General features: G+C 38.6%; 1 protein-coding gene across 6 annotated transcripts in view; it reads right to left on the reverse strand.

Annotated features, from left to right (window-relative positions):
- samd11 (sterile alpha motif domain containing 11) overlaps positions 1–9,190 on the reverse strand; it is a 60,937-nt gene extending 51,747 nt beyond the window's left edge. Inside the window, exons 1-2 of one of the 6 annotated variants that reach the window (XM_067371010.1) lie at positions 8,126–9,190; positions 6,733–6,824 (exon numbers count right to left, since the gene is read on the reverse strand). In XM_067371010.1, coding sequence (XP_067227111.1) covers positions 6,733–6,824; positions 8,126–8,582 — 549 coding nt within the window. In that variant the 5' untranslated portion in view covers positions 8,583–9,190. Of the gene's footprint in view, positions 1–6,732; positions 6,825–7,486; positions 7,506–7,630; positions 7,650–7,705; positions 7,754–7,894; positions 7,960–8,125 lie in introns of those variants that run through there. The other 5 variants (XM_067371009.1, XM_067371011.1, XM_067371012.1 and 2 more) reach the window with 5 other exon arrangements.
- Between the last annotated feature and the right edge of the window lie 3,947 nt (positions 9,191–13,137).

Consider the following 13,137-nt stretch of genomic DNA (forward strand, 5'->3'; position numbering starts at 1 on the left):
CGACACTCAAAGTTCAATACAAAGGGAGATATTTTCTTTTACAGAAATCAAACAGCTGGTAGGGACTAGCTTCTTCCCGGGATGGTGACATCACAAACCCCAAAATTTACATAAACCCTACCGCCGGGAACACCCAACAAAGGGGGTGAGGCCATGTTGAGCTGCTTTAGAGAAGAGGAAGGTTTGTTGTAGTACAGTGTTGTTATGCTGTCATTTTATGCTGACTTCTTCCCAACGAGGATCAATTCAACACTGGATTTGCACAAAAGATTAGCATAACGACACATGCTAGTCAATGAGTTGAATCCACAGCAACTACATAAATTTATCCACTAACCATTCAGAAACATCCAGATGCATTCTAAAAGTTAACTTTAAAAAAAAAAGAAAAAAAAAAGTAACTACTTCCTGAGTCTCTCTATCAGTGTCCGACTGTGGTTTGAACAATGTAAGGCTGAACATTGTTACTGACAATCGTCATTTTGGCAACTTGAGATTCTCCAGCTTTGTTGTTGCTGTTGTTGAGCAACTGAAGCGCGAGCTGTTAAAGCTTCACTCCCTTCTGGAAAGGGGGCCGGGAGCAGAAGCTCATTTGCATTTAAAGGGACACACACAAAAACTGCACGTTTTTGGTTTTGTTCATACCCAAATAGGGGCAAATTTGACAAGCTTTAATAAATGATCTGTGGGGTATTTTGAGCTGAAACTTCACAGACGGACACACGGACACCACAGACTTATATTCCATCTTGTAAAAGGGGTATTATAGGTCCCCTTTAAAGGTGCCCTAGATTCAAAAATTTACCTTGGCATAGTTGAACATGGAAAAGACATACAGTGAGTCTCAAACCCCATTGTTTCCTCCTTCTTATATAAATCTCATTTGTTTAAAAGACCTCAGAAGAACAGGCGAATCTCAACATAACACCGACTGTTACGTAACAGTCGGGGTGTACGCCCCCAATATTTGCATATGCCAGCCCATGTTCCCAACATTATGAAAGGGATTACACGTCTGGATCTCTGCACAGCCGAATCATCAGACTAGGTAAGCAAGCAAGGACAATAGCGAAAAATGGCAGATGGAGCAATAATAACTGACATGATTCATGATAACATGATATTTTTAGTGATATTTGTAAATTGTCTTTCTAAATGTTTCGTTAGCATGTTGCTAATGTAATGTTAAATGTGGTTAAAGTTACCATCGTTTCTTACTGTATTCACGGAGACAAGAGCCGTCGCATTTTCATTTTTAAACACTTGCAGTCTGTATAATTCATAAGCACAACTTCATTCTTTATAAATCTCTCCAACAGTGTAGCATTAGCCGTTAGCCACGGAGAACAGCCTCAAATTCATTCAGAATCAATGTAAACATCAAAATAAACACTGTATTTACGCGATTAGACATGCTGCATGACGAACACTTTGTAAAGATCAATTTTGAGGGTTATATTAGCAGTTTGAACTTTTTTCATGTTGTTTAAGGCAAGCGCGAGCTCCGTGGGCGGGGAGCGTCAGCATTTAAAGGGCCACACACCCTGAATTGGCTCATTTATAATGATGCCCCAAAATAGGCAGTTAAAAAAATGAATTAAAAAAAATCTATGGGGTATTTTGAGCTGAAACTTCACAGACACATTCAGGGGACACCTAACATCTTTTAAAAAAAAGTTCTAGGGCACCTTTAAATAAAGGGTTAGTTCACTTAAAAATGAAAATTCGGTCATTATTTACTCACTCTCATGTTGTTCTAAACATGCAAGACTTTCTGTTGGAACACAAAAGAAGAAACAATGGATGTCAATGGTAGCCAAAGCTTTTTGGGTTACCAACATTCTTCAAATCTTCTTCTTTTGTGGTTCGCAGAAGAAAATACGTCATACTCATTTGGAACAACATGAAGGTTTTCCACATTTATAAAACTTTTATGGTGCTTTTTAGGTGTTTTTTTTGGGCAAATGTGGTCACTAGTGCTGCAAGATCTTAAAAAAAAAATAACAACAGAATGCCGGTTTGGAACAGCATGAGGGTGATTAAATAATGACAGAATTTTCATTTTTAGGTGAACTATTCCTTTCACGTTCAGTTACTTCTTGCCTCAGAAGGCTGTGTACTAGGAGTCCAATGAATACATCAACAAATGCTGAGATTGTTCTCTTTGAAGGACCAACACTGAAATGTTTCGACTGCGACATCACCATCCTCCTTGTTTTTTTAACCAGCGTTGTTCCCAACCCCCCAGTGACAACTTTTTTTTGACCCGGGACGCAGCAGGGAGAAGCCCAGATTCTAAGAGATATTTACGAGACGGAGCGGAGTGTAATTTCCTGCCAGCATCCACTAGTTCCGTTGAAAAAAACAGGGGAAAGGAAGCACATTTCTCCTGGGAGACAACAGTCAGGCCAACTGAATGACTCTGACTCTTAAAGGAACAACAACGCGTGATCATTCATCCATCTGCACAGAAACATGCAAACAATGGCTCTATGTCATCAAGCACATTTCATTAGGACGAATCTACATATAATTTATTAGCAGGAGGACAATAAACCACAACAGCTCAAAGGTCTATGACCTACATATAGCACCTAAGCTAACTGTTATGATAAACTTGTTAACTTGAGGAGAAAGCTTTTCACCGTAGTGCAGGTCTTGTCTCTGATATGGCCGCTGAGGGTAGAAAAAACTGTTAAAGATGTGGTTACTGAGTAATTGGAGTAATGAACGGAACTGAGCTGTTTGAAATGATTCTACCATGATTCAAAGTCTAGATTGGTCATAAAAAAAAAAAATGTAAGAAGAAAACTGTCATCCCCTCAGAGACTACGAACACCAGCACAGAGCATGTTGCCATATTCATTTGCATAGAGCGTGACAGGACATGTTGTTTTGTACATGTTCTTGTCTTTACATTTAATCTTGCGTGACCTGCGGATGCCAATTCACAAAAGCTTCTTTCAAACAGAAGCACTTATGTGCTAAATACGGTTCATACACAGTTCACTTAAGAAAGTGACTGCATTCTATCCAAAGTGACCAAACTGAGGACGAGTTTGGTTGATGTGTGCAACAGCAGCCATGTCATCGATCATTGATACATGTACGGCATGAGGCATGAGCTTCACAAGACTTATTCTTTTTTGTCAACAGAATGTTAGCATATCAATATCAAATGCTGCTAAAAAAAAAAAAAGAGTATGGTTTATTGTTCGCTCTCCTCCTGTAGCTCTTCCAGCAAATTAATTTACTATTGTACTAATTTGTTGCAATCAAAAAAAACAACATGAGAAACATGTCAACCATTTGAGCACACTTTAGAAGTAATGCAACTGCTGTTACAAAGCATGACGAATTCTTGTCAAATTTTGTGTACAGCGAAAGGGAAAGTGTGTGCACATTTAAAAGCGAGAGTGAACAAAATTAATACAGAGGTGAGAATTGTATTCAACATTTAGTATTTCTTTCATACGGAAGCATTAACATGTGAAGATTTATATCACGTGCGAAAGTGAGTGTTTTATGATAAGTGTGTATGTACTGTCACTGTTTGACTGGTTGTAGAGTGAAGGAGTTGCCCTGGCTACTTTCTTATATCCCAACTATCATGCTATCTGTAGTTTGATTCCCTTGAAAATGTAATTACTGTGCTTCTTTTTTAATGTTATTCTGTTTATTTGAGTGATTCAACACAGCAGAATTGATTCCAACCAATGGGGTGAGTTTGGGGCATGGCTACCTATTTGGCAGACCAATGAGTAAAGTGTTTAGGAAAGCTGATGGTAAACTATTTTTTTCCTTAAAGCTGAAGTGTGTAATTTTTGCACCACTAATGGCACCAAACTGAATCTGGTGCTGCTAAACAGAATTTTGCAATTCCGTTTGGTGCCACTAGTGGTGTTAAACTTGCACATTTCACTGTTAAAGGCCAACATGACAAAGATGTCGTCGTTTGAGACAGCAGAGAGCACATTAGCCAGTGAAGCAATGAGGTTTCTTCTTACTTCTAACAAAGACACAATCTCTGCTTCTAATAAACCAAATGACGACTACTACTATTACTACTTCTTCATGCGTATTCAATGTAGCGACGATGCAAGCTGACTCCAAAAACACCAACAAACATAGTGACGAAACGCGATCTGTAGAGCAGTTTGCCCGTTTAGGGTTACTGTAGAAACATACCGGCGCATAATGGCGACTTGACATGGAGGGGGGACCTGCGGGGTATGTAGATAGAAATGGCTCATTCTAAGGTAATAATAATGGTTCATTATGTAAGGTGTTTATGCACCATTGAAAACATAGTTATGTATATTATATTGCATTTCTGTTAATAGATCCTCCCAAATTTTACACACTGCACCTTTAAAGTGTTGGTTCACCAAAAAAATGAAATTTTTGTCATTAATTACTCACCATCATGTCTTTCCACACCCGTAAGACCTCGTTCATCTTCGGAACACAAATTAAGATATTTTTGATGAAATCGGAGAGTTGTTTTTTTTTTATCCCCCACAGAAAGCAACGTTATTACCACATTCAAGGTCCAGAAAAGTAGTAAAGACATCGTTAAAATAGTCAATGTGACTACAGTGGTTTAACCTTAATGTTTTTTGTGCGCAAAAACAAAAATACTTTATTCAACAATTTCTTTTCTATCCTGACCTTGAATGTGATAATTAAGTTGCTTTCTATGGGGGATTAAAAAAACTCTTGGATTTCATCAAAAATATCTTAACCCTTAGCATTCCACTGTACCACCCGTGGTACAAATACCATTCAAAAGAGACCTTTGTTAGGAATGCTATTACTTTGTGCTTCAAAGATGAACGAAGGTCTTACAGGTTTGGAACAACATGAGGGTGAGTAATTAATGACAGAAATTTCATTTTTGGGTGAGCTAACCCTTTAAGTGAAAAACAGTAGGGAGGCCAAAGACACAGAATGTCCAGTAGCATACAGCCAAATGGGGAATTGAATGGACATGGAACAGTTTAACAGCTTCAACCATATATGAATGAATGAACTGCAAATATTACTCAAAACTCACAGATTTGAAGATAACTGACAGTTCATCATCACACACATGGTGTATCAAAAAAAGTCTAGTAAATAGTGCACACCAAAGATCAATTACAACAATCATCTTCCAAGTAGTCAGATCAGAAAAGCTGCAGATGAAGTCACAGCACTTAAAAGAAAATGTTAATGTTTCAAAGTAAATGTTCAAACTTCAAAAGAAGTATACGTGTATACGTGTGATTCAAAATAATCAGATGGAAGCTGGTTAAACCAATTAAAGTAAGACAATTTCAGTCAGGGTTTGATTCATACAAACACTATCAGATGATACGGCACCACAGAACCCTTTCACTTGGGGAATGATAAGACAACAATCAGACAGAGCCAGTGACAAGCCTACTCGACTTCATCTTCAAAATCAGCCTCCATGAGATTCTAACGCCCTCAGTGAGAGGTAATATAAGGGCCCCAAACAACTAAGCCATTAAGTTTTTATCTCCTCTGGCTCTGGCTCAGGCCCTCCTCAGTAGTTTACCTGCATCACTCAAACACCTCCAGCTTATCTGAAGCGCCTTCGCTTTGCGTGCCGCTGCCTCAGTAATCACCGGTAGCTACGTTCAGTAGCTCAGTAAGCTTCTTATGCCCTTCCCCTCCAGATTAACCGTTAGAGGCGGCAACAGACGCGCTCAGTTCAGATAAAACACAGCACCTGTGTGGACAAATACTGCAAGCAGCCAACCACTAGCCAGCTTGGTGCATGCACACACACGCTCACACACACAATGCACAAAGCTGATTGTTCTTACAGAGGTGGGAGATATCACAGGGTGAGAATAAAGAGATATGAAAGTCCATACATCAGCTATTAATATTACTGATTAACTTCAGGATATGATCCCTGTCCGTGACATTGCCATGTCACAGAAACAGAGCAAAAACAAATCTGCAAAAATGCCTTCTAGAGAGATGATTTTTTCAACTACTCCCAATTTCTTTCTAACCTTCACGGACACTGAACTAGTTTTGTCGTCTACATGATCGATGAAGCATCCTGTAAAAAGTGAAAATAAGGAGCGTGTGGCATATTTTGCTCGAACATCTGTACAGACGATCTGTGACCTTACATCGCCGCTCGGAGTTCAACAAACCAAAACAATCAATTCCAACCATTTCACATTTCCTTGTACTTGGTCTTTATTTACTTTCTGAGAAACAACCGTGACAGCAAGTCACTGTCCTTCTTAACATCTCTAATGCAATTCAGAGAAAAATGCATCAGACTGTGTAATTCATCAGCAGCAGTGTCATCCACTGCTTAACTTGTCACTGAATAACGTATGCTTTGTATGCGGGACAATTTCAACATACAATAACATACAATGCACAAAACTTGCTTTTTCTGTAATGTTAATGAAACCTTTAAAGAGATGGTTAATCATAAAGTGATCATTTTAGTATCTTTCTTGTTAGATGTTAGACATAGTCTCAGTTACCACTGACTTTCACTGTATGGAAAAATGAAGCAATGAAAGTGAATGGTGACTGAGTCGCTAACATCTCCTGAAAGCCATAGAGATTTGAAACAACAAGAGAGTGAATTGTCATTTTTGAGCAAACTATACCTTTAAAGTGATATAACAAGTTATCAATATGTTTAAAATACACATTAAACCCATATGGGACCAAACTGAATTGCACACTTACCACAGGAGATGAAATTCTACAGCCAGGGCAGTCACAGATTGGTGGATGTACCTGTAAGATTCCTTTGGACATAAGTGTCTTCAGACTTTTCCCTAAAAAATAAAAACATAATCAGTAACCTATTAGATTCCTGTATATGCACGCATGGAGTACAAAACACTCACTCAAATCGTCATTCAGAAATGGACCTGCATCTCATCACTCAAAAGTGTATCAAATATGCACCCCTTTAACAGCTCACACACACATCCATCTGTCAAACTCATCTGCAACACTATTGCAGTCCACCAAAAGTGTCTTAAAAGGAGATTCATTATATTTACAGTAAATGACCAAGAGTGATACCAAGAGAGTACATGTATAAAATTAGTCTGTAAACCAAAATAACTGTTGTCCGAAAGGAGACCTGAAACCTCTGAAAACAAACTCAAGTAACCCTATAAAATACATCAGATGAGCTGGTACATCATTAAAAGTTTTTCGGCATATTGTAACATATCAAAATATGGCGTTTTCCCACTTTAAATCTTTGTAAACACAAGCTGCTTCATATGATAATGTGCCGCTGTATCGTAATCCTGATGTAATGCACTTCATTACAAAAACAACTCAATATAGCCATGTAGCCTATTTCACTATACCAGAACAATATATACTATAATTTTATAATAAAACTATAATAGAGCAACCGACTAAAACTGAAAAGTGTCATTTCAGCCTTAAAAGTAGTAAAGTAAAATCACTGATAACCTACAGATATAAGTTCATTGCACTTTTTGACCACGAACTGATAAAGAAAAAATGAGTTGAAACGCTCAAAAGTCAAATTAAATAGAAATGACAAACTGAATTAAGCATGTTATTACGATAAAACGGGAAAAAACACGAACCAACACACTTTAGAGGAGCATGTATATCCGTACAGAGTAGCTCCACATTATATAACATCGTCAAGTTTAGTGTTTTATTATACCTCAGAAAAGTCTACCGGTTAAAATCTTAGTAAACACAAGTTGCTTAATCCATAACTGCTTGATAATGTGCCACGGTGTCATAATCCTGACCCACTCTACTTCATTACAAAAACAAAACAACTTTATGTAGACATGCAGTTCAGTCTAAAAAGTTGTAAAATTCAAGTAAAAATCGATTCCTTCAATACCTGAACAATCCACGTGCGTAATAATGACTTCTTTTTCCCAACAGTGCGAATCCAAAGACTCAAAACACAGAGTGAGCTCTTCTCATTGCAATAAAGTAGTTAATGTTAAGTAACGCATATTTTTATCCCCCCCCAAAAAAGCTGTTGTGTCAATTCAAGGACACGACGTTGGCGAAATGAACCCTTATTTCAAAAGTAATATCCATTCGGTTACACACGCCATTGACTTACCTTTGTGCCTAATACTCCGTTTCCAGTCTTTGGCTGTCTCCCTTCCACTCACGAACTGGAACTCGTTTGGGGTGAGCCACTCAGCCCGGTATTTGATGGAGGGCCCTTTGCTGCCCTGGCACAGTTTGTTAATGTACAGTAGTGCTTTGTTTTCCCCGCATTCCACTTCGATACAAGGCTCCCCGTTGTCGAAAAACGGCTGAAAGTCCGGGATAGACGAGAAGCTCTCCAGCATGAAGTCGTCCGGGTGGTGGTGAAGGTGCTGCTGATGCAGCGCGGTGTCGCGAAAGCCCAAGTACGCGCGCTGATGATGGGCGAAAATGTGATCGTACGGCGGCGGATGAGGGGTCACCACGGGGATAGCGGTGGCATTTAAAGGGGCCAGGTATTCAGGCTGGTTGAAGGCGGCTAATGCCATGTCTTCTCCATCCAGTCTCTCCTTTTTGATGGCAGGCATGTTACCCGAAGCGGAGCGCCGGTAACGTGTGATTAGCAGTTCATGCGTCCCAACTTGTGTCCCTCTTCGCGGAGTTCCAGGCGCACCGGTGTGTTTACGCACGACTCCCGCGTCGCTGGCTGACAGCAGAGCGCTTAAGTTCAGCCATTCACCACTTCACTCTTCTCCTCAGTGCACTGCTCGCATGACGGGTCTCCCCGCGCTCCTGCCCACCACATCTAATCGGACTAATGCCTGACATCTCCGCCAGATATTAACGCTGAGCGTGCTCAATGCTTAATGATTGTTTATCCCACGTTTCCTTTAAAATAATCACTATGGCAACTTCGCTATGTTTATTTCCTATATCAACTCCAGTGCTAAGTTTATTTTTGTCCAGAAAGTAATGAGGACACCATACAACTAGGATGTTTTAACGCGTAATAAACCGTTTGTATGTAGTGTAGATCACGTAAAAGTTCAGTAGTACATGCACAGTGGGTAGTGAGCCAGACTGGCTCGGAGCAATTTTTTCATATCTGACGAGGATAGAAATAATTATGCTATCTATGTGAGCTTTTTCGATTGCAAATGATGCCTGGCGCTAATGGGACTTTGTTTTTGTTTTTTTCTCTCCCTCGTTCTTTCTTTTAACCCCTAATACGTCGCTGAAGTCACGCTTTAGTTCACAGACCCAGACCAAACAAGATTTGCACTCTCCGCCGCTTCTCAAACTTGGCCCATTTAAACAGCGGAGGCAGAGCGAGCGCGAGCGCGCTGAAGGGGGTCCGCGACGGCCGAGGTTGCGTCACTATTTCCAGTCACTGCATACAGTTCACAGAAATCATTTGATTTATGTTTTATTTTCCATTTTTACACAGTTATGTGGTAACCTTTATTTCAGTTACGGTGAATTTTTGTTTAATAAAAAGACGAACTGTGAATTATAAATATAGCCTACAAAGAAAACTAATGTTAATATGCAAAGGAAAATATTTCACTGTAAGTTATCTAACATGCAGTATTCGGTGAAAAATCACTTTAAAACGTACATTATATTTTAAAAGAAACATCATTTTAATATGTTTCTTATTTTTTGTTGTCAGTATATAGCCAACAGTGGAGTGTTTTGCGGTATGTTGCATGTTATACTGCTTACTGCATTATTTCAGTCGAGTGTGTTAACTTGTTTTTCTCTCGGTGACATTTTGTTTTATTGGTGACTGTTGCTGGAAATGCCAATTTTGAGTCTTTAATCTGATATAATCTTGAACTTTCTAAGTCATCAGTCCATGTTGCAAAATAATGTAGGCAGTGGTTGCCAGAACTCTACAGAAAAATACATTGGCAAAGTTACAAAAGTAACAGAGTGGCTGTAAAATGCCGGAGCAGTCAATGTAAATTTAACAAAAATAAACTGCCACTGAAAGCTGAATCTCTCAAACAAAATAGAAAACTCCAGATGTATATGTAGCAGTGCTTAACAAATTTATTAGACCACCACCCCATCGTAAGGCCACAGCTGCCCTAAACTAACAGTATCGGTGATTACCAAAATCATTTTTAATGTTTCTGTAATGGTTAATCCACATCAGTATGTGTAAGCTCTTTAGTCACAGTAGTGTTTATAATGCTAAAATATAATAATTGTTGGGATTTAATGGATTCAAAGATAGATCACAAAAAAGTTTTATCAAAAGCAAGACTTTGGGAACAACTAGAAACTATTTGGAAGTCAATAACAACAGATACTGTGGAAAAGTATGTAAAAACAATGCCAGCAAGAATGCAAACTGTCATCAAGGCCAAAGGAGGCCATACAAAATAAAACATTAAGTATAGAATTTTTGTTGTTATGTGTGAATAAAGATTATTTAGTTGTTTCAGTTTGTTATTTGCCTAATAAATGACAATAAGATTACTGTAAATAGTTAACTGTAAGATTAGTCTTTTTGATTATATATTTAATAACTAATCATATAGCTATTAACTATTTATATGCAACATTGCCTTTTACTACACAATTACAACACATTTTACTTTCAGTTCTTTTTCTTTAATGAGTTTTATCAGCATTTTAATTTTTTTTGGCCTAATTATTTAACAGTATTCTATGCAATCAAATTAATTGAATACTGTACAGTCCAGAAGTGTGTGTGTATACTGATACTGTACTCTCCAGTCCAGAAGTGCACAAGCAGATAATGTAACTACAATACAAATAAAATTTTAAAATATAATTTCTATATATTTTAAACTGCCTAAATATTTTAAAGATCATTGTATTTCAGGTAAAGATATTGTCATTGTTGATATAACTGCTCAGTCTTCGTGAAAGCAAACTTTGTGGATTATAAGAAGATTGATTACTAATCACAAAGTGTGTCTCACTGTTTGACTAAACTTAAGACTTTCTATGCACCATTTAGATAGAGAAGTCAAAATCGCCCCCACAAAGACAAATCACAAGAAAACTGGAAACAATCTAAAGGTCAAAGGTTCTCAGAGACCTCAGGAGATCCCTGAAAGCCCAAGTGTGAGGATCCCCCATGGGGATACCCTGCCCCCTCACCCCCACACTCTTCTACTTTATAACCGCTGGTGACTCATGAGGGACTCAAAGTGCACTATTTATGAAGGAGGGGTTCCCCTAAATTTACAGATGACAACGTAGCAATCAGCCCACAGTTTAGGTTCAGGACGGCTTCCCCTGAACTTTCAGCCCCCACATTATCGACAGTTCAGCAGAAACAAGTCCTGTGGCATCCTCCTCTTGCTCATCAAAATGAAAGTGCCACCCACTCACAGCACATGAACTGGTTTCACATTTCACAACACGCATCAAGCAACTTCTGTTTTCTTATTATATAAAGTTTATATAAAATCTCACATATGCTCATAACTGCATAGCCAAACTTACAAGCTGAAAAAAGTAAATGTGTAAAATGAATACATATTCAACAACGAATTATCTAATATGTGACAATATTTTGCTTTGGTTTCTGGCCTATACACATTGTGATATATAAGCAATGCTTTATATGTAAACAACGCTCAAAAGTAGCTATAGTTATGATTATCTATAGCACGGCAGGAGGGAGTTGTTTACCCAGTTGATACTGGAAACAAACTAATAATTTTTCTATTTATCATCTTTCTATTCTTTGGTATCTAAAGCTTTTCAGGCTAAAAACTCCAAGTAATATTTAGGAGGCCTTATTATTGCTATCAGTTAATACTTTCTCAAAGCATTTAACATTTTATAAATGTCAACAACATACATACACACATATATACAGTAGGCCTATCTTTAATGCAGGTCTGACCTGAACACTGTTTGAAACTAAAGTATGTAGTAGATGTTTGGTACATGGAAAAAAAAACAACAACAAAAAAAAATTAAGTGTTTACTTGTGAAAACCTAAAAATATTTAAGAGTTGTTTATCTTAAAATGCTGCTTTTAAAGTTTCCTGTAGGTCTACCTATTATTAAACCGATTCCTCAGAGTAAAACATGTCAATATCTTAGTTTTCTCCATATTCTCGGTCGATGCCCAGAGTCCTGTCGGCTGTAGAGAACCCCCTTGCAGTCGTCCCCGCCTCCGCGCCGTTGTTGGCAGCGGCCCCGGAGCCACAGCGCTGCCGGCGGGGGAGAGAGGTAATAAATAACCCGGGGAGAGGAGCGGAGACCGCCGGGCGGTGCACAGTCTGACCTGACAAATACTCACTGGAAAGCCATCAGAGAGTGAGAGCCCACCCCTAATGCTTGGAGCCAGCCTTTCAGACATGAGCAGAAAAATATATAGGCCTGCCCATTTTGGAGGAAAAAAAAAACGGTGTCTCTCTCTCCCCTATCAACATTAAAAGTGAGAAATGCTGTGAGATTAATTAAAAGTTTACTCAAGTAATGTAATTCTCATTAAAAAAAGTTTTACAAATAAAGAAATAACTGCTTTTGAGAAATATCATTAAAATGAAGTTTTATTAGCTATCTTACTGTATGCATGTTTGCATCACATGACTAGCTGTTTCATGCAATTGGCTGAGCTACTACAAATAAATACAAAAATAAAGAATAAGATGAGAAAACTAAAAGTGATGATAAAAAAATGTTTTGTAGTTGCTATTAAAGGTGCAGTAAGCGATTTCTGAGAAACGCTTTTAAAAGTGGACCGAGCGGCACAACACACTTGTAGCCAATCAGCAGTAGGGGGTGTGATGGGGGAGGAGAGAAAGAAAGAGAGATGGCTGAGAGACATTACAAAAGAGAAAAGCTCAGACGAAGGGTTATGATCAGGCAAGAGCTTTAGGACCCGAGTTAATATTAGAAAAGCTTTCCAACTCTGGAGAGGCCAAGATGGGAAGGCCTGAAAATGGACGTCGAGGTTGAGTTGTTTCTACTTCTGATTAACATTGGTTTTGCCGGTTCACAGAATCAAGATATGCTGTTGTTGTAACGTTAGCTGTAGTAACAGCACAGTTTTGATTGTGAGCTGCTGGCGACATCCACTCTTCCATTGCGTGTTTGTGCATTTTGGGGCGGAGCAATGAAGGGAGGGGTGTGTTTTTTTGGGTT

Source organism: Chanodichthys erythropterus, chromosome 20, assembly GCF_024489055.1.
Source record: "Chanodichthys erythropterus isolate Z2021 chromosome 20, ASM2448905v1, whole genome shotgun sequence".
NCBI classification, from domain to species: Eukaryota; Metazoa; Chordata; class Actinopteri; order Cypriniformes; family Xenocyprididae; genus Chanodichthys; species Chanodichthys erythropterus.